The 27838-nt window shown below is 61.4% G+C and overlaps 2 protein-coding genes across 13 annotated transcripts in view; both read right to left on the bottom strand.

Annotated features, from left to right (window-relative positions):
* The window catches only part of COL20A1 (collagen type XX alpha 1 chain), a 35001-nt gene extending 28497 nt beyond the window's left edge, over nt 1–6504 (bottom strand). For all 4 annotated transcript variants that reach the window (XM_017515696.2, XM_037733897.1, XM_037733895.1 and 1 more), the window contains exons 1-3: nt 6389–6504; nt 4652–4743; nt 2409–2519 (exon numbers count right to left, since the gene is read on the bottom strand). In XM_017515696.2, coding sequence (XP_017371185.2) covers nt 2409–2519; nt 4652–4733 — 193 coding nt within the window. In that variant the 5' untranslated portion in view covers nt 4734–4743; nt 6389–6504. The remainder of the gene's footprint in view (nt 1–2408; nt 2520–4651; nt 4744–6388) is intronic.
* Nucleotides 6505–11867: 5363 nt separating this feature from the next.
* On the bottom strand, nt 11868–27390 carry ARFGAP1 (ADP ribosylation factor GTPase activating protein 1). Of its 9 annotated transcripts, none has more exons than XM_017515697.2 (14): nt 27260–27390; nt 24179–24242; nt 23517–23626; nt 23068–23239; nt 22377–22477; nt 21486–21572; nt 20881–20977; nt 18534–18590; nt 17107–17139; nt 16086–16115; nt 15040–15096; nt 14241–14300; nt 13589–13665; nt 11868–12565 (listed from the first exon to the last, which is right to left on the bottom strand). In XM_017515697.2, exons 2-14 carry the CDS (start codon nt 24236–24238, stop codon nt 12256–12258), a joined length of 1251 nt encoding a protein of 416 aa, XP_017371186.1. In that variant the 5' UTR covers nt 24239–24242; nt 27260–27390; the 3' UTR covers nt 11868–12255. The 9 variants fall into 9 exon arrangements, with proteins under 9 accessions (XP_017371186.1, XP_017371187.1, XP_017371190.1 ...); XM_017515698.2 differs by having other exon boundaries at nt 13589–13659; XM_017515701.2 differs by lacking the exon at nt 14241–14300.
* Nucleotides 27391–27838: the final 448 nt, after the last annotated feature.

The raw sequence follows: 27838 nt of genomic DNA, 5'->3' as shown, positions 1-27838 counted from the left end.
ATGTAGCCAGGTGCAGTGGTTCACACCTGTAATCTCAGCACTTTGGGAGGCCAAGACCGGCAGATCACGAGGTCAGGAGTTCAAGACCAGCCTGACCAACATGTTGAAACACTGTCTCTACTAAAAATACAAAAATTAGCCAGGTGCAGTGGCGTGAGCCTGTAGTCCCAGCTACTCAGGAGGCTGAGGCAGCAGAATTGTTTGAACCCAGGAGGCGAGGTTGCAGTGAGCCAAGATCACGCCACCACACTCTAGCCCGGGCGACAGAGTGAGACTCCGTCTCAAAATAAATAAATTTATTTATTTATTTAATATATTAATAATATAAATATATAAAATATATTTAATATATAAATATGTTTAATATTAAAAAATCAATCACTGTAATTTACTACACTAAAATTTACTACATGTAAATTACTACATTAACCATATAAAGGAGAAAATAATTTCTCCTCACTGAAGAAAGAATTTGGAAAAGATAATCCACTCTCTAGATAAAAACTCAGCCTTCACTGAACCAAACAGGACCTAATCTGATCAGGCACATGTATCTGGAAAAGGCAAAACAGAAAACCATTCCAGGGTTTTGGGGGACGGGGCGAAGGGCTGACCTTGGAGTCACAGAACTGTTCTGTACATCAATTGTGGTAGTGGTTACAGGACTGGACTATTGATCAGACTCACAGACCTCCTCCCAAAAGGGCGAATGTCTCTGCACGTAAATGACAGCTCAATACAGAACACGGGACACCGCTGAGCACCCTCCAGAGTAGCTCAGGTCACGCTGCAGGCACTGGGTGCCAAGGGCGTTGTGTGTCGGAGGCCGTCACGTGCTGCTGGCTGGAGGACACGCTGGCACAGCCACTGAGTTCCACGTTTTCCGCTAGAGTTGAAAATGTGTAACGCTTTGACGCTCCCACTCCTGGGTTTACACCCAACAGAACAGCATCCACGTGGACACCAGAAACACAGCGAACCCGGACGCAAGCCAGACGCCCATCGACAGCAGAACAAACCACACAACGGAATACTATGCAGCAAAGAAAACGGACCGCGGAGACAGCGTGGCGAACCTCACAAATGCGAACCAAGGAAACAGACACCGAGGAATGGCCACGTGTGATTCCACGCAAAGGAGGCTCCGAAACTGGCAGGCTAGTCTACGTGACGCAGGGGCCGTCCTGGAGCAGGACAGGGTGGACGCTGAGCAGGGCACCAGGGGCACTGGAACAGCCTGTTTCTACCCCAGGAGGTGCCTGTGAGGGCCGTCACACTGCTGATTCACACAGTTGAGCATTTACCCCTGTGGCTTTTCCATCTGGGCTCTGAGAAGCTTTAAAATTAGCACCCATTTTCAGGTTAGGGCCCTTCCATGCTCTTCGAACCGGGTTCCCTGGAAAGGCGTCCTCAAGGCCCTGCTCCTATAAACAAGGATCAGTGCGTGGAGGGGAAGGGCAGGCGCTTCTGGGGTTTGCTGGGCAGAGTCCAGGCTGTCCCGAGGCACTGAGACTCGTTCTGAGGGGGGAGTCATTTCTTTAAAGAATTTGGGCTGGGTGTGGCAGTTCACACCTGTAATCCCAGCCTGTGGGAGGCCGGGAGCGTGGATCACCTGAGCCCAGTTCAAGACCAGTCTGGGCAACATGGTGAAACCCCTTCGCTACAAAAAATACAGAAATTAGCCAGGAGTGGTGGCTCACACCCATAGTCCCAGCTACTCGGGAGGCCGAGGTGGGAGGATCTCCTGAGCTCGGGAGATTGAGGCTGCGGTGAGCTGTGATCACACCACGGCCCTCCAGCCTGAGCAACAGAGTGAGACCCTGTCTTACAAAAACAAAAAATTGACCAGGCACGGTGGCTCATGCCTGTAATCCCAGCACTGTGGGAGACTGAGGCAGGCGGATCACAAGTTCAGGAGTTCAAGACCAGCCTGGCCAACATAGTGAAACTCTGTCTCTATTAAAAATACAAAAAAAAAAAAATATATATATATATATATATATTAGCCAGGCGTGGTGGCGGACACCTGTAATCCTAGCTACTTGGGAGTCTGAGGCAGGAGAATCGCTTGAACCCAGGAGCTGCAGGTTGCAGTGAGCCGAGATCATGCCACTGCACTCCAGTCTGGGCAACAATGTGACTCCATCTCAAAAAAAGAAAAATTAAAGTGTGTCCTGAATGCCTTCTGCAGGGGCTGCCTGCCAGGGACATAGGGCCCGTTCCCTGTTCTGTGTCCTACGTGATGGGGAAGGAATTTGGGGACAGCAGAGTCCGAGGCCAGAGAGGTGCTGACATGGGCTGGAGTGGGGACGCCATGGGCCTGAGCGGGCTTGGTGGCCATGGCTGCCACGCCAACCGTCCTTAGCATGTGGCGGGGGAAGAGGGCCTGGGAGGGCGCAGGTCCTCACCTGCCATGGGCTTCACCTGCACCAGGTAGCCAAGGCCACTCCCCTCTGACTCTCTCCACTTCATCTGCAGCTGGTCCTCGGGCAGCACAGCCAGCCTCAGGCGGCCACTTGCTACAGAAACAGGACAGGGTGGTCAGGACAGGCCCCACCTCCCCTCCACCTAACCAGCCATGGGGGTTCAGACGTCCTGCCCTCAGCACTTGGGAGGGACAGAGTCCTATCCCAGGGAACCCTGAAGGGACACAACCCACCCTGGGTGTCTGAGGGACCCAGCCCCACATGGGGAGATGAGACCTCCGCTGGGGGTGAGAAGACCTGGCCCTCCCAGGGGTCTGCAGTGACAGGGCCACCCTGGTAACTTCAGTCACCAGGAGTCCCGTCCCACCCAGGGATGCCCCACCCTGGCTCTCTGGGGGTTCTCCCCACCAGGAAGAGGCTCAGGCCCACATGTGGAGAGCAGCAACTGCCCCACTGGTGACCAGAGGCCCTGAGCCATTGCAGCAGCTGGCAACCTGCCCGGGGCCTGAGCTGGGTCCCTGGGAGAAGGGGCGTGTAGCCACAGACCCCTCAGTTGCCAAGGCCACTGCCAGGTGCACAGGCCCCTCGGTGGGGAGTGTGGGTGTGCACCTCGGCACTTGTGCGTCTGTGCCCCCGTGACCGGGCTGCCTCCTGCAGTGGGGGAGGGGGGTCCAGGCCATCTGAGAGGAGGAGGCGGTGGCAGGGGCCTGGCCAGCCTCCCAGGGCTCTGGAGAGGGTAGTTGCCCCCTGAAAGCTTCCGGGGGCTCAGCAGTAGGGGCAGCTATTTTTGGAAACTGGGGAGAGAGATGGGCTTCTTTGGGCTGCCCTCCAGAGAGCTGGGGCTCAGGGGGAAGGGCAGGGGCTGGGGGGCACCGGGACAGACACAATGACCCATTGAGAGCGGGCAGCAGCTGGGCCGGGTCTCCGGATGGGGCTTGCAAGTCAGGAATACGTGGGGGATGAGGAGGGGCTCTGAAGGCCAGCTGTGAGCAGGCCCCTCCCGCCGCTGCCCCTGCTTGTGAACAGCCTTCTGTTGCTCCACTCTGCCTGCCAATGTCGGGGGGCCCTTCCCCAGCCCCCTGCAGGCGGACAGCGGCTGGCAGGAAGGGCCTCAGCCAGGACCACGCTGCCCTCCTTGGATGGTGACCACGCCTGGCCCGGGCCATCCTGGGAAGGGCTGCCCCACGTGTGGGCTACCACCCGTCCTGGGCCGGACTCAGTGCCCCAGCCCACCTGGCTGCCCTCAGGCTCAATGGCCCAAAGGCCCTTGTGAGGGCCGCTCCGTCGTCTGAATCCTGAATGGGACAGGGAGCATATTTGCCTTTGCCTGACCCAGGTTGTTTCTGTAGAATCAGTTACCGATTTGGCTCAATTGACAGCAGAAGCTTGTTTCAAACTGACCTGGGCTCCACACTAGACCTGGGCTCCTGGTCCCACCCCCCCCACGCCCCGCAACGGCAGCGGCTGGCGGAGGCTCCTGGCCCTCCTGTCAGGCCCCGGTGGTCGTCCCTTAAATGCACATTACGAGGAGGAGCTGCCACCTCCTGCCTCTCACCCCCGAGGACGAACCATCGCTTGGTGGGAGCCCGAAACCTCCCAGGAGCTCGCAGGCCCCGGAGCGGCCGCGTTGGCCCAGCTGGGAACAAGTTTCCAGTGTGGCCGAGGCCCTGGCACCTGCTCCACAGACACAGACGAGTGCCACACCCACATTTCTCACGGGAGGAACAGCTGCTCAGACAGGTCGTCTGGCGTATCTGCTGCTGCGGGCGGTACCCCACGCTCCCCAAACACCCCAACCAGGAGCGGCCAGCCTGCTGCGGCCCTCTGCGGACGTGCCGTGCTGGCCCAGGGTGCACACTGAGGCAGGGGTGCCGTGTGGAAACACGGGTGCCACATGCGGAGAAGCCAGAGGAGGGCTACCCGGACACACGGGGGAAGAGGCAGGCCGGACGGCGGCCCGGTCTTTGCGCTGGCTTCCCGGAGACTGCTCGGAAGAGGTGTTTGCGGAATAGCTTTCAGCTGAGCGCCAATGTCACGGAGGACTGGAGCACACAGAAGCCTTCCCGAGGCGAGGCTGAGGGTCTGTCCCGACCCCCGTCTGAGTTCAGCACGGATTCAACTTAGGAGGCTGGCCGGGCGGAGGGGCAGAGGGCTCGTCCCGTGTGGGCACTGGGGGTGCAGGCGGGGCCTGGGGGCAAGCAGGGGCCCACTGGCAGCATCCTTACCGTGTCCTTGCTCTCGTCCCAGGGTGGCACCCAGCCACAGGCAGAGGCAGAGGCCGAGGTGTGTGGGGGCTCGGGAGCGCATGGTGCTCGGCCTGTGGAGGGGAAGACGCCATGCCCTGTCTGTCCCCTCCCTGACCACAAAGCCAGAGCTTCTCCATGTCCTCAAGGGCCAGGCAGGCTGTCCCCTGACGGAGCTCTGCCCCTCACATGTGGAGGGACTTGAGGCCTCCAGCCTGTTGTCCTGGGGACACCCCCAGCTGCCCGAAATTCAAGGACCCAAGGCTGAGCTGGGGGCTGCTGCCTCCTGATCCTGCACCCTCATTTGCATCCACACTGGAAGCACACGGCTGGGGCTACTCTGAGTGACAGCGGGATCTCCAGCCCAGCTGTCCCCACGCCCAGTGCGGGGGGTGGCTGGGACAGGCACGTGGCCAGTCTCCTGCTCGTGGGGCTCCTCGGGTCTGTGGAGGGCCGAGGCCACTGTGTGAGCTTTCCAGGCACTGTCTGATCGCTGACCACGTGTGGCGTCCCTGTGGGTCCAGCCTCGCCCTTGAGGAAGAAGGAATATCAGGGAGTTGTGGAGAGTGAGAGCTGCCCAGGAGGGGTGGGTGAGCAGCCTGTGGGATGCCAGCCGGGAATGCAGGGTGTGGGTGCCATGCAAATATGGCTCTGAGGCCGAGACCGGGAGGTGGCCAGGGCCACGGAGGGCCGCGTGGGCCACAACGAGGGCCAGGGAAAACCCGGCCGGGCCTGCTCAAAGAGGCTGGGAGTGGAGGTTGGATCTGGGATGCTCTGAGGGGGACTTGGAGGCCAGGGTGACCCAGTGACTGGTGCCCAGAGGTGGCGTCCATCGGAGACGTGGCGGCATGTCAGCTGCCAGGCCCAAGTCCTCCGCCTGCCACCGTGCCCAGGGCCGAAGGAGAAATGCTGCGGGCTCCCCTGCACTCCCACCCCTGGCACTGCGTGTACCACACCCTCGCCCCATGCACCACCATCGGCCTTCAGGAGGCAGGCAGAGCACTCCCGGCTGGGACGCTGCCCTCTCTGTGCAGCCCCAGCTCTGCGGCTGCAAGTGCTGACCTCCCACACCGCAGGGTTCCAGGGTCCTGCGTGACCCAGGCCCTCCTGTCCCCCAACAGCTAACAGAGCCCCCCCCAGCATGCCCCTCGCAATGTGTGACCCAAGTATCCCCACCAGGGAGCCAGCTGCCCCACAGGGGCAAAGCCTTCCCCAGTGGGAAGACTGCTGGCTAAAATCAGGGACTTTGTGACCGCCCAGCCAGCAGCAGTCAGGGCAGGAGGCCCCTGTGGGCTGGGCTTCCAATTCGATCAGGGCTATCCGTGGGCAGCCCAAGCGCCCCCAGCTCCCTGGACCCTCCCACTCCAGAAGCCTGGCTTGACTCAGTGGGACTCCTGCCTCGGCCACAGGTGTACATACAGCCTTAAGGGGAAGCTGCTCTCTGCTTGGCATCCACCCTCCTCACGTCCCCATGCCCTGGAGGTTTCTGAGACCCCAGAAGTGGGCCCTTGGTGAGAGCTCAGGCAGCCCTGGGCTCCCACTGCCCCAGCCCCTCCAAGCCACACCCTGTGCTGGGCACCGGGGTCCTGTGGCTCAAAGGGGCGCTTGGCCTCTATCCTGATTTTTCTGAAAGTCAAAGCCATCCTCAGATCCAGGCTGAGTGCATCTCCTGCTGGCCCCTTATCTAACCAGCCTCAGGACAACAGGGAAGTCACCCACCTCCTCCTCCTCCTGGGACTCCGACCCTCTCTCCTGGGGTGTGCTGGTCCCCTCTGGTCCTGCTGTGGCCACAGGAAGGCTGGCGCTTATGAAAGGCCTCTCCTCTACGGCCGTCACTGCCCCGGCCCACCCCGCGGCCCACCCCCCCCCCAGCACCCCCTGCCCCCCTTGGCCCACCCCCTTGGCCTGCCTCTCCCCCTCCCCCTCCCTCTTCCCCTCCCTTCCCCTCTACCCTTCCGGCGTGCTGCCCTGGGCATCTGTCCAAGAATGGGGACCACAGAGATCCCAGCATGGAGGGCCCCATGCACAGCGGGGCGGGGGCCCATCAGTAAGGAGCAGGGCTTTACCCGTCCAGCACTTTCATTCCTCACTCCCAAGCGCCCATCCTGCAACAGGGAAAGCCACACAGACACCAGGGCCACTGCATGCGGGTGCTGGACACTGTGGTGAGCAGGCTGCAGCTGTGCCCGGAACCCCACCCATGGGGTCCCCATCCCCACCTCCACCCAGGACGTCGCTGCAGTCTGCTTCCCTACCAGCCTCCCCTCTGTGCAGGCCAGGCAAGCCCTGCCCTCAGTGAAGCCCTCCCAGAGCACCCTGAAGGCTCCCACCACCGAACACTCTGCAGACTGGTCCGGGTAACTAGGGCTTCAGCAGGTGCCCAGGCCTGGAAAACAGGACCCTGACCTGACCCGACCTGCCCAGCACCTGCCCACGGCTTGCCCCTGCCCCACCCCTGCCACGACTCCAACTCTGGCCAGCCCAGCACCGCAGCAAGCCCCGCCCACACAGGCCCCACCCAGGCAGTCGGCTGTAAAGGGCCCACCTCTCCAGCCCGCAGCCCTCCCTCCCCAGCACTGCAGCCCTGGAGCCAGTGGGCAGCCCGTGCTCTGCTGGGCACTCTCCAGGGGTGTTAACGTCACTGGAGCAGCTGCTGCTGGGCCCCCAAGTCCCCTTCTCTGAGCTCAGCTCCCATCCCCTGGGGCTGGGGCATGACTGCCAGCTGCTCACGGCTGTCCCTGCCCCAGTACTGCTGGGAGGTTAAAGACAGACCCCGGTGGCCCCTGGCCAATGACTGGGGGATGCAGGGTGGACAGCCTGGCCTCGACGGACAGCCTCCAGAGAAACCCACAGTCCGCAGCTCAAGGTGGATCTGGTCGAGGCGTCTGCTTCCCCGATACACCCAAGCGCACCCAAATGCCTGTCCCTACCTCTGGTTTTAGGGACCCCAACCTAATACCAAGCATCACATGGGCACTTCAGGGTCACTGGAGGCAGTCCTGAGTGACCCAGGCCCTCCTGCCCCCCCACACAGCTAACAGAGCCCCCCCCAGCATGCCCCTCACAGTGTGTGACCCAAGTATCCCCACCAGGGAATCACCTGACCCACAGGGGCCCAGTCCCCAAGCCCCTGCCTCGTCTGCACTCAGGACTGCAAGGGAGGGCCAGCCCTCTCTAGGCCTCCCGACCCTGGTTTGCCTGAGGCCTGAGGGAGATGAGCCTGCCTCTACCAGCCGCTGCCTGCTGCTCTGGTAAAAGAGGAACCACTTGCCCTGGCTCCAGGCTCAGCCTCCAGACGCAGGGGGTGAGCAGGAGGTGCTCTGTGGGAGGCCAGCACGGGCACAGTGGCCAGAGGAAGTGGTGACATCTGCTGAAGGCAAAGGCCCAGGCTGGAGGCTGCTGGAGAAGAGGGTCCCACCTCTCCGCCACCTCCCTGGATCCCTGGGCCAGACTTGGACTCAGGACGCACCCCTTCAAGGCTACCTTTGTTTTTTGAGATGGAGTCTCATTCTGTTGCCCTGGTTCTAGTGATTCGCCTGCCTCAGCCTCCCGAGTAGCTGGGACCACAGGCACATGCCACCACACCCGGCTAATTTTTGCATTTCTAGTAGGGACGTCTGCTTCCCCAATACACCCGAGCGCACCCAAATGCCTGTCCCCGCCTCTGGTTTTGGGGACCCCAACCTAATACCAAGCATCACGTGGGCACTTCAGGGTCACCGGAGGCAGTCCTGAGTGACCCAGGCCCTCCTGCCCCCCCACACAGCTAGCAGAGCACCCTCCCCAGCATGCCCCTCACAGTGTTTTCATCATATTGGTCAGGCTGGTCTCAAACTCCTGACCTCAGGTGATCTGTCCACCTCAGCCTCCCAGGGCTGGGATGGCACAGCCCATCCATCAACTGGCTGTCCCGGGCAGCAGCCTGGGAGACGGTGCCAGGCTGCCCCCTACTCCCACCCATACTCCCAACATGACTCTCTCCCCACAGGGCCTGGGAGAGCAGAGAGGCCCTCAGACCCACCACCCCGAGGCCCCCACTCAGCCTGGATGTAGGACTGGCAGGGGGGACTTCCGGGGAGCCGGCGGTGTCTGCAGTCCTGATGGCGGCCAGCAGAGGGCGCGCAGCCTGGCAGGTGGGCACGGGCGCGCCAGCGCAGCTCACAGACTCCCGGGAACACCACTGTGCACCCCCATCCCATACACGCAAGCCAGCACCAAGCTCATCACAGGCTGGGCGGTCAGGCACTCAGCATTCCCGGCTCACAGGGTGTGAGCTCCGTCAGCAAGAGCGGACCGGTCTGACTTTTCACCCACCCCTGCTCCTGGACACCCAAGGCCTTCACAGTGCCCCCTCAGACCATGAGGCAGTGCTCATGCCTGGGCAGGGCTGGGGAGCTGCCTGGATCACGAATGACAGAGGATCACGACGGGGCCTGGGCCGGCCATTTCCTCTCCTCACCAGGGTGCTGTGGCCTCACTGAGGCCCCGACCCCCCAGGAACCCCCCCATAGGAACCTCCCCCTCGCATGCTTGTGGCCAGGCGCACATCACCCCACTCCAGGGGGGGGCCCCAGGCCCAGAGGTCCCAGAAGTGGGGACATGGCCCCACTGGCTTCCTGTGTAGCCCCCAGCACCCCCAGAAACCTCAGTGCTCTGGGGGCTGACCCCAGACCCCCACCTGCCTGTGTCGGCTGGGTCAGAACAGAGCAGGGCCAGGCCCCACAGCCGCCAGCCTCACCCAGCCCCCTCTGCCCACTAGTGATGGAGGCACACAAGGCAGGGCTTCGCCCCTGGGAGGCTTGAGGGAGACAGCAATGCTGGTGGGTGTGATCAGTGGGTGGCCACGGGAAGCCACACACTTATAGAAGTTTCCGGAAGGGCAGAAGCTGGCTTTGAGGGTCCACAGGGTGAAGCCAGTGTCGGGACAAGCAGCAGAGGCTGGCTCAAGAGGAGGGACAAGTGGCAGGTACCCAGGGTGGTCAACCTGAATTCCTGGAGCCACAGTGGGGGTGGAGCTGCATGCTGGAGGCCAGGGGTTGGGCAGCACCACTGCCCATGCCCCCCTGCAAGCTGGCCAGAGGCTGAGACCAGGGTTCAACCAGGAACGGACTCCAGGCCCACACCTGGCCTGGGACCTGCCACTTTATAGTCTTCCCCGTCCAGCTGCTCTGACCTCAGCCCGCCTGCCCTAAAGCGCTGCCCCAGAGCAAGATGACCCTCTGCAGACCTCTCCTGGCTACGGCCACCCCCCCGACCCCTGAACCCCACTATCAGATGGCACCTTGAGTTTCCAGGATCCGGGCTGAGATCCACCCCAGCGTGGCGGGGACTCAATCTCTGGGAGGGGCAAGAGCCCTTCTAGACCCAGGCCCAGGTGCCATTCTCCACCACAGGAGCCACTGCCCACCTCCCCGGGCCAAGGGTCACTGGACCCACTGGAGTCCTGCTGGCCGGCCAAAGGCCCATGACCTCTTCTCTGGCCGGGTGGCCCAGCTGCCTACTCGCCAGGTTTGGCTCAGACGGGGTGAGGCCAGGGCCTCCCTAGGAGGGCTGGGTAGCAGATGATCTCTCCTTGGGTCCAGAAACACGCAGCGAGGGGCCAGGAGAAATGAGGGAGCCCGGTGCTCCACCCCCGCTCCCTGGGGGTCCCATGACCCCACTAGCACGGCGGTGGAAGCGGCCCCTTGGGATGCACCCAGACGTTCCGTGTGCTTTATTGGAATGCTGTCAGGTCCGTGCCTTCCACATGGGCCCTCACACAGCCAGTAGAGGCCCCAGCGCCCGTCCTGGGGCACCTGCCAGCACCTGCAGAAGAGAAAGGCCCTCACCCTCTGCGGAGGGTGTCTCAGCCACCACATCCCCTTCCGAAGGTGGCCCCGACCCTCCCTCCCAACACTGACTGCACTTCCCATCAGAAGGGACTGTCACGCTGCCCCCAAGCAAGGCACCTTCCCGGGGGGTGGGGGAAAGAGCTTGGGTTTGTGCTGCCAAGTGCCGGCGTAGAAATGGGCACGTGGAAACCACGCCCCACTGTCCAGGATGGAGTCCACCCCTCCGCAGAGTGCTCAGCCCACCAGGATCCAAGCAGCCCTTGGGGAAAACCACGAGGCCGCCCAAGCCTCAGCTCAGGACAGACATTCCAAGACCTCACGCTCTGCTCTCCGGGGCTGACTTCCTGGGACCTCTGTGTTGGCCACTTTGCCCTGAGGCTTCTCAGCACCCCAAGCCTCTGACCCCAGGTCCATCTACAGCAGGTGGCTGCTTTGGTGACCAAGTCTGTCCATGGCAGCCAAGTGCACAGGCCCTCCACGTCGGCTACCAAGGGGGCTGGTGCCCACAGGGAGGAGCGGGTACCAGGAGGGCTTCCTGAAATCTAGGGCCCATCCTGTGCCACAGGTGGCTGAGTCCCTGAGGTGGGACATGCACAGAGCTGCAGGGCCAGGCTGCTCCAGGAGTGCTGCAGATGGCGGCCGGAAAGTGGATGAGGATGATGAGGAAGTGTGGCTGAGGCCATAGTGAGGAGCACGGCGGCAGGGGAGAGCACCTCACACACTGCACAAGCTTCCGGCACATGCACAGCTGGCCAAGACGGAGGGTCACACAGGGCAGATGAGGGAGACTGGGTCAAACGCAGCAGCACGTCACCCAGTCCTCGGGGAAGGTCGGCATGGGCGGGCACGTCTTCAAGCCAGCCACGCTCGGGGCAGCCAATCAGACTCAAATGACGGAGAGGCCAGAAGGCGGCGCCGGAGGGACGTGGGCACAGCTACGTGCTGGGGGCTGACCAGGAGCTGGACCTTCCCCAGGCCCAGGCACTGCACACAGGTGACCCCAGCTCAGCTCCTGAATCTGGGCCCCTGCTACTGTCGCACCCCCCTGCACCAGGGCCAAGGGCCCCCCCCACCGCCCCCCGCGCCCCTTTGTCTAACGGGGCGTTCCCAGATAGTCAGGTTCCAGCACTGAGAACAGCTCAGGCACGGCCGCTGGGAGGTGTGTCCGGTGAACGTGGCTGGACGAGGCTGATGCAGGGAAGCCACTGAGGGTAATGACAGGGATTCAACACACAGGCCCAGGCTGGCGTGGACTCGGGAGCGAGGGCAGTCGATGACAGTGTGAGTGCCAGTGTCGCCTTCAGCATTTCCATCTTTACCCCTCCAGTCACTTTCTTCAAAGAGAAAGAACTAGAGCAAACCCAGAGTTAAACATCTCCAGGAGACGCGGCTCCTCTCATCTCCGACAGCACAACACGTGGCCGATCCCTGACCCTGGAGATAATGTGTCAAACTGGCCGCCGGAACGCACTTGCGAGGGTCTGTGCCACAGCCCACCTCCCAGTAAGCCACGCCGGGCCCCTGCTGGAGTCCAAGTGTGCCCAGGGAGTGTGGGATGGAGAGCAAGCTGCCCCACGCACCGAGACTCCCAAGGTGGACAGCGGCACAAACCCGGGTCTCCCCGGAGTCCTGCCTCCCGAGATGCTGTCCTCACACTGTGGTCGCTGATTCTTGGGTCAAATGGAAAGAGAACGAGGGCAGAGTGCAAACATGAAGTCACCCAGGGCACTGGGGACAGGGCTGCCTGTGGCGACCCTACCAGTTCTGGTTGTCCCAGCCATCGTCGGTGGGCACAGCCGGCGGCACCGCCTTCTTGGCGCCCTCCCCGCCCTCCCCGCCGTCGCTGTTGCTGTTCCGGTTGGTGGAGGCTGAGCCCCACACCTCCCAGCTGTCGGAGCTCCTCCTCTCCGTGGAGGTGTCTGCGCAGGTCCAGCTGTCGCTGCTCGGGGACTTCCGGGCCTTGGCGGACTCGGTGCTCCCGAAGGTCTCCCAGAAGCTCTGGTCTATGGCGCTGTTCTGGAAGTGGTCTGGACCACTGTTCTGGTAACTGTGGCCCTCGGAGGAACTTTTAAAGAGACAGAAGGGGGACCATGAATGCCACTCAGCCTACCACTCAGAATTCCGCGCCCCCGACAGCTCTGCAGCAGCAGTGACCACCAGGCCCTGTGGCACCTTCCCAGGCCAGCATTCAGGGTCCGCAGCACCCTGCCAGGCAGGAGCTGGTTCTCCCATTTTAGAGCAGAAAAAACTGTGCCAGGGACCTGGAGAACCAGGGCCCACCCTTTTACAGAAAATTCCCTTTTCTACCAGCTCCAACCTGCTGTATCATCAGTGGTTTAGTTAAGTGGGGAGGGGGAGGGGCCCTGGCCTCACGTGGGACCCAGGCTCTCCCCAGAGATGCCTCATGCGGGGACCCAGGCTCTCCCCAGAGATGCCCCCGCTGCATGTTGGCCCTGGACCAGGCCCTGCCCTCTGTCCTCAGCTGTAGCCACACCACTGAAACCCCACACACGCAAAGGGAGGGAAAGGATGTAGCATCTGCAAGGAAAGTTTGGGCCCATCTGGGGACAGAGCATCCGTGCCCACCAGGGCTGGCGTCTCAGTGGACAGCACAGGGCCAGGCCCTATGAACCCTGTGCTTCCTGTTGGGGTCAGGGACTGAGAAGAGCAGCCAGCTTCCAGCAGGAATGCCTGGGGCACCCAGTGCCAAGCACAGAGCTGGACACAGGGTCCAGGACAGGTCTTGGGGGTCCCAGCCCTGCTGTCCCCTTGCTCCCCACCTGCTCCACCCACCCAGTCTGGGAGACAGACGAATGGCAGAGCAAGGCCGGCTCCCCCTCTCACCAGTCCTATGTAGGGGCGTGTGGGTGAGACTCTCCCTACCCCAAGCTCCTGCTCCAAAAAGCACACAGCCAAGGCAGGGACAGGTGAGAGGCCCCCGAAGTGCCAGAGCACTAGGAGAGCCTTCCACGGTGCCCCCCACCACGCTGCCCAGCAAGGATGCCAACCACCTCCTGGAGAGCCTGTGAGAGGAGTGGTCAAGAGAGGGGGGTGGGACACAGGCCCGGGGGGTGGGGACATGGCGTACCTGTCCAAGGGACCCTCTGCTTTCCCCGAGAAAAAGGTGGTAACGTCCCGCCATCCCTTACTGCTGACTCCCTGGACCTGGAAGATGAGAAGAGAGGTTAGGGAGGCCCCGTCACGGCATAGGCACGCAAGCCAGCGCACACCAACCGGCGGAGAAGGCCCAGGTAAAATCCAGAAGCGAGGGGTGCCTGGCACACTCAGACACAGACACGCACAGCAGCGCTGGGTGCACAGACTGCAGAAGCACCCACCCACACACAGGGGAGAGGGGTGGGGCCTGCTTTTCCCTCCCCATCTGCAGAGCACCCCACGCCAGTGAACAGGACAAAACGCAGACCCCGACCGGCCGGCAGAGCAGCGGACGGAAGACGGCGAGGATGGTGCTGGCACTTACCGAGGAAAAGGCCGCAGCAGCAAGGTAAGAGCGGAAGGGACAGTTAGTAGCAGGCCGGGCCGCAGCAGGCCAAGCTGTCTCCATATCCATCTGGCTGTTAGGCCGGGCGGCCCTCCTCCCCCGTCTCAGAGGACGGGGCCACTGCCGAGGTGGGCTGGGGCAGGCTGGGGCCTGCTCAGAGAGCCCCTGCTCTGGTGCCCAGGGCCGTGGATATGGAGACCAGCTTCAGCCACACCTGCGCCTCTGGCAGGCTCCCTACCTTGGAGGCCAACTGAGAGACCCCACTGGACACATCATCAAAAATCTTTCCCTCCTTCACCTGCATGTGTTAAGATGGCAGCATTAGTGGGGACAGAAGAGACTAAAGCCTAAAGCTTCCAGAATGCAGGGAGTCCCCAGGGTGAGGGCACCAGAAACAAGGGCACGTGGAAAGCTGTCAGGCTGAGCCCAGAAAGTTCTACACTGGCCCCAAAGTGATTTCAGCATCGAGAGACCACATCACTGACAGGCCTGGCACCTGCAGACGGGGCCCCTGCCAGGCACTGCTGACAAAGTGGCCTGAGGACGGTCCACACTGCCCAGGTGGGTCCCTCGCGTGTCCCAGTCAGGCCTGAGGACGGTCCACACTGCCCAGGTGGGTCCCTCGCGTGTCCCAGTCAGGCCTGAGGACGGTCCACGCTGCCCAGGCGGGTCCCCTGCGTGTCCCAATCAGGCCCCAAAGGAGGCAGGGAGCTAGCAGGGCTCTTGACCCCCGAGGATGGTGGATGTCATTCCTACACCAGAGCCTCCTCGGTGCACAGCACTGGGGCCAGCTCTAGGGGGTGAGGCAGAGGAGAGGAAGGGGCTGGGGGCCTGCAAGGGAGGCCCTAGGCCAGAGGAAGAGGTCAGCTGAAGTTTCCGAGAGGCACCCAGCCCCCGAGGAGGATGCCCGTGCTGGAGAAGCGGGGTGTGAGGCTGGGCCTGAGTGTCAGCCGCTGGACAAACCAGCACCCACCCCACCCCGAGTGCAGGGCTCTGAGTACAAGCAGCACATCAACCCCTCGGAGATGCCGCATTACCTTCTCCTGCGCAGGCTTGAGGACATTCTCGTTCAGGCTGTGGCCCAGCTCCGACGCCTGTAGGAAGGGAAGTTATGTGAGCCCTGATGGCAACTCTGTGCAGGAGACGGGTTGGCAGCGGCAGCCCAGGCCAGCAAAGGGCAGCGGGAGCTTCGCCAGCAGGGGAAAGCAGCAGGGCACGAGCGCAGGAGGCAGGACAGGGCTTTGCACACAACCCCCGACGTGCAGTCAGCCACCACCTCGAGAGGGCGAAGACCGTGCCCCCCATTCTCGCAGGAAGGGCCCTCAAGGACACAGGGAGCTCCCTCTGGGGGTCTCCCTCATGTGCCGCCATGCAGCCAGCAGGGCTGGGCTGGTGGGGACATGCCCCGTGCAGCCCAAGCCTGAAGCCAACACCAGCTGTTGCCACCCCAGGCTGACCTGGGATGCCTCGTCTTCCTCCCTGCCTGGGAGGAACACCCCCTGGAGGGAAGAGGGCAGGGAGGCTGGGGCCATGGGAAGAAGCTGCTGAGAAAGGAGGGCAACCCCTCCTGATCCTGGGTCACTCGGGCATCGAGGCCACAGGGCCACCTGCGGATGTGGTGTGAGGCCTCCTCTCCCCAAGACCTCTGCGCAGGGAGAAGCGCAGATCAAAGACTGTAAGGGGAAGGACTCGTCACGGAGCAAAGATCCTCCTCTGCACTAAGCTCGAAGGAGGGCAGCGTGGCCTGGAAACCCTGCTCAGCAGCTCCACGCCCAGTGCCCCCGGCTCCCTCCAGGGCCTCCTGGCAGCAAGCCTGGGTCAGGGTCTGTGTTTTTTGGACATGAGGTCTCATTATCCTGCGAAGCTGGAGCGCAGTGGTACTGGGGTGACAGGCACACACCACCAAGCCTGATGCAGATCCTGGATCTGAAAGGAGAACCACTGCCCAAGGCCGGGAGAGGGTCTGCGCGTGTGCACACGTGAGGTGACACGAGACAGCGGCAGCACGCAGGAGGGGCGGCGGGAGCCAAGCGCATTCTCGGCGGAGACGTGGACACCATGCATGAGCAGACACGGGCTTTACCGGCTCCGGCTGCTGCTTGTGACCCCAAAACTTTACCCGACAGCGAGGCGACAGGTAAGGAGAGAGCAAGGTGAGGGTAGCATTAGTAACCCAAAGCGCCTTCAAACCCGCCACACGGTGCCGCAGCGCTAAGGCAGCACGGGGGCAGGGGGAGGTCTCAGCAACACCACCTGAGGCCACCACTCCCTGCCCCGGACCTGACCACCACGCTCAGGAACTGCGTAAGTGACTGCAGCTCAGGAGCCTAGGGGCCCGCAGCAAAGCCAGGCAGGCATCCCTGCAGCTGGGGGTGGCCACATGGAAGACTCCCTCAGAGAGCAAAGGAACGATCCAGGCCACAGGGGTGACAGACGGGCACCTCGTGAGAATGGACCCCTCCCCCTGGGAGCAAGGGCGTGTCCTAAAAAACCACGTGTAGCTCCACGCCTGCAGTCCTGGCTTTCATGGTGGGCCTCATGTGGCCACTGCCTCCTGGGTGACTCTGACCCTCAGGACAACCAGACCACAGCTCTGACCACCAAGTGGGAACCGTGGGGCTGCCACTCACATCCCAAAGAATACGAATATACGAAGGCCCGAGGCCACACCGCCTGCAACTGGGGGACGTCCTGGCCAGGGCAGGAGAACGCTCCATGGCCCTGAGTACAGACGCATCCTGGGTGCTGCCAGCACAGCACCACCCACAACGCCCCTGCCCGCTGAGCAGCCGCCGCCAGTGTAGGCCATCTGCCAAGCCTGGCAGTCCTGCTCCCAACAAGGTGCTCTGCCGCAAAGTGGCCGCACACCAGTACCAGGTGCCAGTAACAGTGGCGAGTTTGGCCCCAAGGCCCTGAGCAGGCCCATGAGGCAGCCACCCTGGCATGAGGAGGGGCCGAGCCAGGGAGCAACATGCTGGGAACACCCCTGCTATGCTGGGCCCTCGGCCCCGAGTATGCGGCCTGGGAAGAGGGAACCAGGCAGCTGTGGGCTGCACACGACATCAGAGGCTCAGTACAGGGTGCAGAAGCTTCTCCTCTGTTACCTTCTGACTTGCTTGGGATCCAAACTTTGTAGCCTAAAATGAAAAACACAGAGCTTGACAGTGTTAACGCTGTAGCCTAAAACGAAACGCGCGGATGGAGCCAACAGTCTTAGCACCGCCGGCCAAGCTTCCTTCCTCAGGGCCACGGACTCTCAGTTCCAGGACTGTCTCCCAGTGGCCCCCGGGCTGCCGGTGGCTCTGAGGCGACCTATAGCTCTGAGATGCCCAGGAGAGCTGCAGTGGGGCCTGGGTTAGCACAAATGCCGGCTTCTCCCTGGAGCAGGGCCAGCCCAGTGTGCCACTGGGGTCAGGGCGCACAAGAGCAGTACGTGGCCGGGGAACAGCAGGGCCAGCCCCATCCTCCAGCCTTCAGGACACCTGCAGACGTGGTCCCGGGGTGGAGCCTGCTGGGGCAGAGGACAGGCTGGGGAAGCCACAGCAGTGCTCATCAATGGGCTTCACCACCGCCCCAGCCCCATCTCCCACGATGTGGGGATGGCTCCTTGTCCAGTATGGTCCAGGCACGGCGACACCCAGCACCTGAGTGACCTCTGCGCTCCATGGGAACAGGAAAGGCCAGATCATGACACTCTGGCTGGAAGGCACCTGGACTTCCCTAGGCTGCAGCCCTCCCCTGGAGGCGAGGAAACAGAGGCCCTGGTGGGAGCCAAAAGCAGCCACTCGGCAAATGGAGTGATGGGGCCATGGGAGCTGGAACCTGCATGCCTGGCCTGCTGCCCCTTGCAGGGCCTGGGGAAGACACAGGACCAGAGTGACCGCAGAGACACCTGGCAGGTACGCACTGTGACTTTGCTCACAAAGGCCCCAACTGGGGTGCCGGGATGCTTGTCTGGGCAGCTGCAGGCACGCAGTGCAACGCTCTGCCCTGCTCCGGGCTGCCCCTTCTCCTTTCACGCCACAGCCCAGCCCCCAGAGGCCCACGCCCCATCCTGCTTTTAGGCCTGCTCCTGGGTCCCTGCCTCACGCTCCACCGCCTGCCCTGACCAAAGTCCCAAATCCTCCCCGCGTTTCAGGATGAGGAACAGGCGAAAGAGAGAGAAAACGCTATCAAAACACGACGAGCCCCAGAAGCAGAAGCTCCAGGGACACGTGGTGCCTGAGACCTGCCTTGCTGGGTTAGGGTGGGGTCCAGGGCTCACCTCTCCCTCACTTTCATCGGGGCGGGACCCCTCTGCCAGCAGCGGGTCTGATGCAGGAGGAGCGGCTCCTGAACAGCCTGAGCTGCTGTGTTCCTGCAGAACCTCCAAGGCCCTGGCACCACCCCAGCTGGTACACATGGCACAGCCCCTGGTTAGAGCATCCACACGCCCTCTGTGTCTCACATCCCTTCTGCAGCTCCCAGAACCCCAGCCCAGCAGTGGCCGGTGCCCCAAGGGCCCAGTGGCGTGGTAGGGACGGTAACTTACGCCCTCCTTGGCTGCTGAGGCAAACCTGCTGGCTCCAGTAGTGAAGCTGCTCCAGCCCTGCGGGGGGCGACAGAGAGCAGCCACGTCAGGACTGAGACCCAGGAACCAGGCGGTGCCGCGGCCAGTGCCCCCCTTCTCCTTCCCCACGCGGCCGGCGCCCCCTCCTCCTGCCCCACGGCGGCTGGCGCCCCCTCCTCCTGCCCCACGGCGGCCGGCGCCCCCTCCTCCTGCCCCACGGCGGCCAGTGCCCGCTCCGGCTGCCGCGGCTATCCCCTCCTACCTCCCTAGAGGAACAGAGGTGAGACGGGGGTGGGGGGGGTGGGGGGGCATGACGGCTGGAACCTGCTCTCCTTCATCTATGCTCAGAGCTCCCTCCTAAGTCTCCCAAGGTAAACTAAAGCTATTTCGAAGAACAAACGTCTCATTTCAATCACAACTCATCCTCTCCCTCCTAAAGGAAATGCAAAGGGGCCCTCACTTGAGCGATCACTAAGCTGAGCTGCCTTCCCCAGAGAGGAAAAGGCAGAACAGATGCTAAAATGAAGCCCACGCCCAGGCTGAAAAAATGCGCTTTTCTTCCCCAAAGCTGCCGAATGACCGCAAGAGAAAGCGACCGTGCTGTCCGCGACGAAGGCACAGCCAGGCCTCCCCAAGTGACCAGAAGCTCCACGTACTTGGGGGCTCCTTACAGATAAACGCATTGATTTTAAACCTGCTTTTTTCTCAATCTACTTTGAAGACATTGCCATATTAATATTAAAAAGCCCTTTCTGGCCAGGCGTGGTGGCTCACACCTGTAATCCCAGAACTCGGGGAGGCCAAGGAGGGAGGAAAGCTGGAGCCCAGGGCTTCGAGGCAGCAGTGAGCTATGACTGTGTCACTGAACTCCAGCGCTGGCAACAGAGGAAGACTCGTCTCAAGGAAGAAAAACAGAAGACAAAACAAGCCTCTCCTTGGCTCTCAGCTAAGCTCCCAGGTAAGTGGCCCCGTGGCCAGAGGCTCAGGTTGCTGTGTGACCCCAACAATGGACAATGAAGCTGCAATGAATAAAAATCCTTTTCTTTTTTTCTAAGATGGAGTCTCAGTCTGTCACCCGGCTGGAAGCGCAACCTCCGCCTCCCAGGTTCAAGCCATTCTCCTGGCCTGCTTTCCCAAGTAGCTGGGATTGCAGGCACACGCCACCATGGCTGGCCAATTTTTGTATCTTTTTAGTAGAAGTGGGGTTTTGCCATGTTGGCCAGGCTGATCTCATCCTGACCTCAGGTAATCTGCCCACCTCAGCCTTCCAAAGTACTGGGATTACAGGCGTGAGCCACCACACCTTGCAAAAATCATTTTTTACAGACGGTAAAAATTTCCTTGGAAAAGCAAGTCAAACAAAATGTATTTCCATTACCAGAAAAATGGCAACAAGCCCAGGCTGTCACACTCTGAATGTCTGACCTGGAGCTTCCAGGCACCCCCAGACCAGGAACGGCCCTGAGAGCAAAGGGGGGCCACATCTATACAGCCGAGCCCTCTCCATCCCCAAGGGCGGCAGCGCCCAAGCAGCTTCCCAGTGCTGCCACAGAGCCTCCCCAGAGCCGGCTTCCCACCGCACTCAGCACTCCCTCCACAGAGGGCACAGCTGTGCAGCTGCCATCAGTCCTTGGGTTCTCAGGAAGAACATCAGCTGTTAGATTTGAACTATACCCTGTGATGGCTGGGTGTGGTGGCTCACACCTGTAATCCTAGCACTTTGGAAGGCCAAGGCAGACAGATCACCTGAACTCAGGAATTCGAAATCAGCCTGGCCAACCTGGTGAAACCCTGCCTCAACTAAAAACACAAAAATTAGCTGGATGTGGTGGCATGTGCCTATAATCCCAGCTACTCTGGAGGCTGAGGCAGGAGAATCTCTTGAACCCGGGAGGTGGCAGTTGCCGCAAGCCGAGATCATGCCACTGCACTCCAGCCTGGACAACAAAGCGTGATTCTACTTTAAAAAAAAAAAAAATAGTAATAACTGAATACATTTGGGATCTGAAAAATTTAAGCCACATTTTTGCAAGAAAACATCACTGAGAGTAAGGAAGGGATTCTTAAATCAGAACAAGACAAAGAACATGTGTCTTCCAGGCCTGCTGCACTGCCCCCGACAGCCGCCGTGCCCTCAAGCTGGGTCTGTCCACGGGAGGCATGGTCTGCAGGCCTGCTGCACTGCCCCCGACAGCCGCCGTGCCCTCAAGCTGGGTCTGTCCACGGGAGGCATGGTCTGCAGGCCTGCTGCACTGCCCCCGACGGCAGCCGTGCCCTCAAGCTGGGTCTGTCCACGGGAGGCATGGTCTGCAGGCCCGAAAGTCCTCACCGAGTACAGGGAAGACATGGCATTGTTGAGGAAGTCGTCTTCTTTCTTCTGAGGTGGTGGTGTGTTCCCAAAGCCCACGTAGCGATTCCCTTGGGCCCTGAAACAAAGCAGACAAGAGACTGAAGATGCTGGCGTGAACCCGGCTCCCTGTGAAGGTGTGGGGCCCTGAGCGGAGGCGAGGCTGGGCTCTGGGGATGTGCGCTGCCTTCTGAGGCTCCCAGCAGCAGAGATGCACTTTCTGTTCATTTGAAAAGACCCTCCTGCCACGTCACCAGAGGGACCCAGCAAGTTCTCAAACCCAGTGACAGGGATACTGGAAAAAGGATCAAAGCAACTTTATGACAGGACTGGGACAGAAATTCATTGACAGGTGCGGTGGATTCCAGGTAGAAACGCGCTGTTTTCCTTCTAAGTGTTGGCTCTTCTCTACACCTGAGACCCCCAGCTGACACCGGCTGCAGCTCGCTGTACGTGGACCCCGCACGGCACATGCATGGGTTCTGCAGCCGCTGCACACGGGAGGCCCGAGGGGAGCAGCCCTGCCCAGCAGACGGAGCCCTGTGGGCCTGGCCTGCCCAAGCCGCCCCCAGCTCTCAAGTGCTTACCCTTGATAGGAGCCTAGGTCATCATTCAGCCAGTCTTCAAAAGCCTTGTCTGAGGAGGCGGTCACATTCTGCGGCTGGCCAGAGGCTCTAAAACCAAGCATCGAAGGCGGGTGAGACCACGACCGGGTTGAGTCTGAGGTAACCCCAGCAGCACCCCAGAACCATGTGGCCTACGTGGGCAGTGCCTTCATGTCGCCCCCAAGAGCACCTGAGGCCAGGATGGCCTCAAGCTCTGTCTCAGGTGCTGAAACCCTGGCAATGCCAGCCTCATGGGCATCAAAAGAGGCCTCCACAGTGGGCTCTGCGCTCTCCCCGTCAGCGGGAGGCACTGGGGAGAGGCGGGACAAGAGGGCTAAGGGTCTGGAATTGAGCCGGGGCTGCCCACAGTGCAAAGCCTTCTGCCAGAAGCACCTGGACGTGGCGGGGGCCCAGCGCTCCAAGTGGGGTGGGGAGACCTCCCGCTGCACAGGCACCCTGCCCGGACACTCCCTAAAGCAGGAGGCGGGACGCATCCATGGCAGGAGTCGGTTCAAGGGTGGCGGGGCCAGCGCCACAGACAGAGGGGTAACTCTGGGGAAGGGGACATAGCAGTCCCATGAGCAGATGGAGACGTGAGCTCCCATAGCGCCACGGGGCACATGGCTGTGTGCACGTGTGGAAGACGTGCGGAGCCTGCCTGGGGCACTATTTGAGACAGCTTTATGGGTTGAAATTTTACCAAAAGCTCGTACTGTTTTGGCAATCTAAAAAAGCTGTTTTTCCCTCTGACTTCTGGGAATGAGCTGTCACAACAGCAAAGAAAGGGGGATTCCGTGGGGGAACTCAAGCTACGAAGATCAGGGCCCAGCAGAAACTGCACTGGGCCCCAGGAGAGGCCAGAGGAGCAGCTACCGGTGCGCCACGGACGGCAGCGTCCTGGGCTGAGGCGGGGTCCAGTTCTGGGCAGGTGACGACTCCAGAGACCACTCTCTGCCTTCGGCCAGAGCGGCCACCTGACAACAAGACACAGGGTGTCAGAGAGCACAGAGCTGTCTGGCGACGCCCGTGGGTGCTGTCCACTCTAGCGCAGCCCCCATGGCGCGCCTGGAGCACCCACACCCGCAGCCTCCTCCTGGCCCCCCTCAATGGCCCCTGCTCAGGCGCACAGCCTAGGTGTGGATGCGAGGCCAGGGCTCACTTTACAATCAACAACAGAGCTGGGGAGCTCCTGGCTGGTGCAGCTCCAACTTCAAACTCAGGGGACCCACCTATTTGGCCTCCACACTTCTTAGAAACACTGTGCCCAACGTGTCACAGAGCCAATAAGGGCCATAGTCCTTTTTCCCCTGAAGGCGGGGAAAAAGGACTATGGCCCTTATGTCTCCTTCCCTGGTGATTAAAGCCATGTGCCTCCCATCTGGGCAGGAAGTGACTGCTCTGGGGTGGCAAGGATCACGACATTCTTGTCTGTCCCAGACTGTGCGTGCCCAGGGGGTGTGCCAGAACCAGCAAAAGAACCAGCTCCAGAACCACTAAAGACCAGGGTCTGGCTGCCAGGACGGCGGAGCAGGCCCGCACCACGGGGGAGAGCGAGCCGCCCCACCTTATCCCTGAAGAGGGCCGCGGCTCTGCTGCTGTACTTCTCCTGCAAGGACCAGCAGGGATCGTAATCCTCCTGCGACTCCAGGAACTCTCGGAACTTGGCGTTCCCGCCCACTTTCATCTTCTCAAGCTCAAGGTCCTTCCACTTGTCCATAGTAACGGAGCGTACAAAGCTGGAAACCAAAGCATCGGGCAAATCACTCAGCACCGGGGATACCCAGGGACGCCCCTCCACCCAGCAACACGCTTCGTACTAGACACAGCAAGCAGCAGCGGAGTGGAGGCTGAGTTGCCAGTGGCTGGAACCCCGTGGGTGGCATCACTGCGGGTGACACTGGCCACGCAGTGGGAGGCGGCCCCGAGCTTCCCTGGCGTCAGCACCTCCAGTGTCAGAACAGACGAGGGGTTGCCCGCAGGCTCTCCGCAGAGCTGGAGCGGCAAGACACTGACCTGAGGTGCACCCCGAGCCCACGGTGTCGCCCCGAGCACTCCAGGCAGATCCAGATGCCGTAGGTCACACTGACCCACTGAGGATTGAATGCGCCACACTCAAAACAAACCTGTAAAGGGCCACAGGGATTCACCAGGTGGCTCAGGGCAGAGCCCCGGACTGGACACCCGACAGGTGGCCCCAAGGAACGAGTGCAGAAGAGCAAATGCAGATGAGCCCAACATGGCTGTCCAGGGTGGCCAGAGGGCGTGGGTGGGGCCAGGCGTGAGGGGCAAGAGCCTCCCGTGTAATAAAACATTCAGACATGAGGCAGACCTGTCCTTAGGGGGGTATGACCTGAGAAATGTGGACCAGCGTCCACCCCAACAGCCAGGAGTCCCCACCCTCAACAGCCAGCACTGATGAGTGCTAGAAATGGCCACCACTCTAAGAGCCGCCCACCCAGGCCACCGGCCAGCACAAGCCACGTACATCCAGAGCCACGCCGACCATCGTCCACTCAAGGAGGGCCCCACCCAGGCCACCGGCCAGCACAAGCCACGTACATCCAGAGCCACGCCAACCATCATCCACTCAAGGAGGGCCCCAGAACCACAGGCTTAGGGCCCAATTTCTCGGGACTCGCTGACCCAGACCACGGCATGCGGGGGCAGAGACTTACGTTGTTCTCATCCTGCACCCTGATTTCTTTAAGAACCTTCCTGGTTCTTGGGCTGGCCATGATGCTGCAAAGGAGGAAAACAAGCGCTTTAAACTTACACACAGGCTGCTCCACAAAAAAGAAAATAGTGTCTGTCCAAAAACACCACACAGCAGAAAACCTGAGGGGCAGCTCTACTGAGCTGCTCGGAAGCTGTGGTCACAGGGCCGCTGGCTGCAGGGGGCCGTGGGGACCGCTTTCCAAAGGACTCTGCTCCCCACACCCCAGGAGGCGCCCAGGCTGTGGCCAGGGCGAGGATCAGGAAGATCATGTAATTACTGGCGCCACTTTGCTTATTCCCCACCAAGACTGCATCATTTACGAAAAGCCCTGTCTTCTAATGGTGAAATTCACAGTAAGGGTGATCTTTACAAACACACACAGATAAGCTGCTAAATTCGACTTTCCTCCTAAAAGGTGACACTCCACACTTGGGCTGATCACGGTCAGGGTGCCCAGGCCACCTCCCCAGTGCGGGGCAGAAGCAGTGCCCCTGCCCAGAGTGTGGGAACGGCCGGCCTGCTGGGGGACCTACAGGTGGGTCCTTCCGGGGCCATTCCGAGGCCTGGGGGCAACAGTGTGGCTGCAGCAGGACAAAGAGAGTGGCTCAGACCATCAGCCCTGCCATGGCGGCTCACAGGGACCCCAGTGGGATAGCAGCAACCAGGCTCAGGCTGAGGAGAAAACCTACGGATGTCTCTGCAGCTCTCCTAGCTAACAAGTACAACTCTCACTGGTGGCCCATCTAATTCAGGGCTGGGAAACCGATACAGTTGAGACTCAAAGCTGGAGGAGGGGTGGTACCAACCCCAGCGTCCAGCGAGAATGACCTAGTGGCCCTGCATCACCACCGCTGGGCGGGCTGCACAGTCCAGCCTGGAGGCAGCAGGACTGCACCCCCACCAGCCCACGCCTCAGCATGCTGTCTCTCCGAGCCTCACCCGCCTCTTGATATGAACGGAGCTGTGTGCTGTTCCCTCTACCCTTCACTACACAGAGAACACACAGCACTCTGTAAGCCACAGGAAACCACACGTGTGCACGGCTGCCCTTTCCTCCTTCACTGTATTTAAGAGGACCGTGTAGACCAGCTTTCCTACTCACGGTGTAGCTGGGAATTTATGTTGAGGTGAAGTTTAAAAAAAGAAAGAAAGAAAAACCTCTGTCCTCTATTTCATTTCTCATCATAAGTATGCAGAAACAAGGTATTCACGGGGCGGGGGGGGGGGGTCCCAACTCTCTGCACAGCCAGAGTTCCTGGATTTTGAGGCCCATGACTCCTATCACTCACCAGCACTTACTCTAAACCCATTCAAAGTCAGGAAATAAATATCTGTTTTCTGCAGTTCATCAAAACAAAGCCAAAAGTTCACCCTGGGCTGCCTTCTACTCCATGATTCTCTGTGCCTCGTGTGAGAGCGCCCAGGAGCCACAGAGCATGAGGCAGGTCTGAACACTTACTCCTGACCGCATAGACTTGGACCCCAGCATGACTCATTGAGGCAACACTGTCATCAAACTGAGCGTCCACCCGAACACAGCACTGAAGGTGGAAAGGGGCCAAGCCGGGTTGGAGAGGTCCCGGCGCCGAGGGTAGCAGGGCTGAGCTTACAAGGGCGTTGGGACACACTCTTCTCACGGCAGGCACACACAGAAGCCATGGCCCATGCGGAGGCACTCGCTCCCTCCCACAGCACCATGCGTGCTCTCAGCGGCTCACATATTGGCCAACAGACACAGGCAAACAAAACTCAGAACCATGAGACGCTCCTTGAATTTCTAACTGTAAAATACACAGGATACTCACAGGACTACTGCAGGGAGAAAATGTGCAAAAAAATAAAGGACTTTCCTTGGATTTAGAAGTAACTCCTCTATGTGACTAATTCTGGGTATTCATGAGCGCCAGTTCCCTGACGTTAAAGTTAATAACACAAAAGCAAATACCTCCCAACCTTCAAAAGGACAAATATGGTTTACCTTGAAAAATAATCGAGGAACTTTTAACACCTGCAACCAAGATGTAAAACTATACCTCCTCCTGCAAATGCACATACCTTCAGCAAACGTCAAACCCGACGAGGACACTTTGTATTAGCTCGGACGCCGCTGGGACTTCGAAACTCAGGATCCGTTAAGCTGGAACACTCGCAATAGGTGAGATCAAAACGGACACTGAAGAACACTGCTCAGGCCCCAGGGCTGTAACACAGCGACGAGCAGAAATGCTGGGTCCGAAGCACCCAAGGACCCACGCGCAGGAACAGCGGCCCTTCCTCCTCAAGGACAGATGACCTCAACCCTGAGAGGGGCGCCTAAACGAAGCTCGCAGCTTCGGTGCCCTGGGCCACTTCAGAGCCAAACTTTGCTGCTAAAATTAGGGGAGCATGCAGGAACACTAACGAGACCTGCAGAAAACGAGCAGAACTGCTTCCCAGAACTGGTGGCCCGGAATCAAGGCGTTTAACAGAACAGACAGGAGGCACAGTTCTTCCAAACCCACAGAAGGGGAAAAAGTTTCAAAAGCCCCTTCCCGGTGTCTCCCCTCCCTCAAGACAGGCAGCCACGTCAAAGGGCGAGGAGGAAACCCGGCGAGCTGCGGCCGCCGTTTCTGACGAGACCGGGCCAGCGACACCCCCTTCTGATGACAGCGGGCAGAACCCCCACCTCCTACGGGGTGGGGCCCAGGCCCAGTCCTGGGTCCTGAGCAGCTCGGGAGGAGGGGGCCGAAGGGGCCGCGGCCGGGTCCTGCTCGCGCCCTGGGCGGCGACGGGGGCGGGCAGGGGCCCTCCGGACTCGCGTAACCGGCGGGGGATCCCAGGCCCGGGGCGCGGGTGGAGGGCAGCCTCGGAGGGAAGGGGGCGCGGGGGGCGGGGGCGGCACCGGGGCGTCCAGCGCCGAGGGGATGGGGGGCCGCGGGGTGGGCGCCGCCGAGCTCTGGGCAGCGGCCTCGGGGCGGAGCGGGGTCCGGGCGGGGGCGGCCGCGGCGGGGAGGTCTGCCCGCGAACGCCGGGGGCAACGCCGCGGGAGCCGGGGCCTTACCTGGCAGGAGGCGGACAGGGCCGCCGGGGTCAGGCCAGAGCCGGGGTCGGGCCGCCGCACTGCAACGGGGACGCGCCCGGGTGCCCACCAGCCGCCACCAGCTTCCGGCTACGTCGCGCTCGCAAGGTCTCGCGGGAGCCGGCGGGGGTGGGACTTCCGCCTCAGGCCCCAGGCCCAGCCCCGAGGCGCGCGGCCGCCCGGTCGCCGTGGAGACGCGCGGCCGCCCGGTCGCCGTGGAGACGCGCGGCCGCCCGGTCGCCGTGGAGACGCGCGGCCGCCCGGTCGCCGTGGAGACGCGCGGCCGCGCCGTCCAACCCCTCCCGGGGCCCCGGAGCGCAGCTGAGGCGGCGGCGGCGGGGGAGGGCAGCCTTCGGCGGCCGGGCGGGAGATGCGTCCGTGCGTCCGCGGGAGGAAGCTGGGGTGGCTCCGGGATGGCGCGTTCTCCGGGGCCGACAACGGGGGCCGGGGCGATGGGGCCGGGACAGCCGGGGACCGGCAGGGGATCGGGGGTAGCAGGACCGGGGGCAGCGGGCGACAGGCAGGGAGGCGAGGGCCACGGGCAGTGGGCAGCGGGCGACC

Source organism: Cebus imitator, unplaced genomic scaffold (assembly GCF_001604975.1).
Source record: "Cebus imitator isolate Cc_AM_T3 unplaced genomic scaffold, Cebus_imitator-1.0 Scaffold555, whole genome shotgun sequence".
Lineage (NCBI taxonomy): Eukaryota > Metazoa > Chordata > Mammalia > Primates > Cebidae > Cebus > Cebus imitator.
Note: the sequence above shows the minus strand (reverse complement) of the source record. Positions and strands in the feature narration are given on the sequence as shown.

Coding starts and splice junctions, on each gene's coding strand:
- ARFGAP1 (XM_017515697.2), bottom strand. CDS start 24,238: ATGGCCAGCCCAAGAACCAGGAAGGTTCTTAAAGAAATCAGGGTGCAG. Junction 20,978..21,485: donor GACCTAGGCTCCTATCAAGG/GTAAGCACTTGA, acceptor GCTTTGTTTCAG/GGCCCAAGGGAATCGCTACG. Junction 15,097..16,085: donor ACAAGCAGCAGCCGGAGCCG/GTAAAGCCCGTG, acceptor CCCTTCCTACAG/GCGTCGGAGCTGGGCCACAG.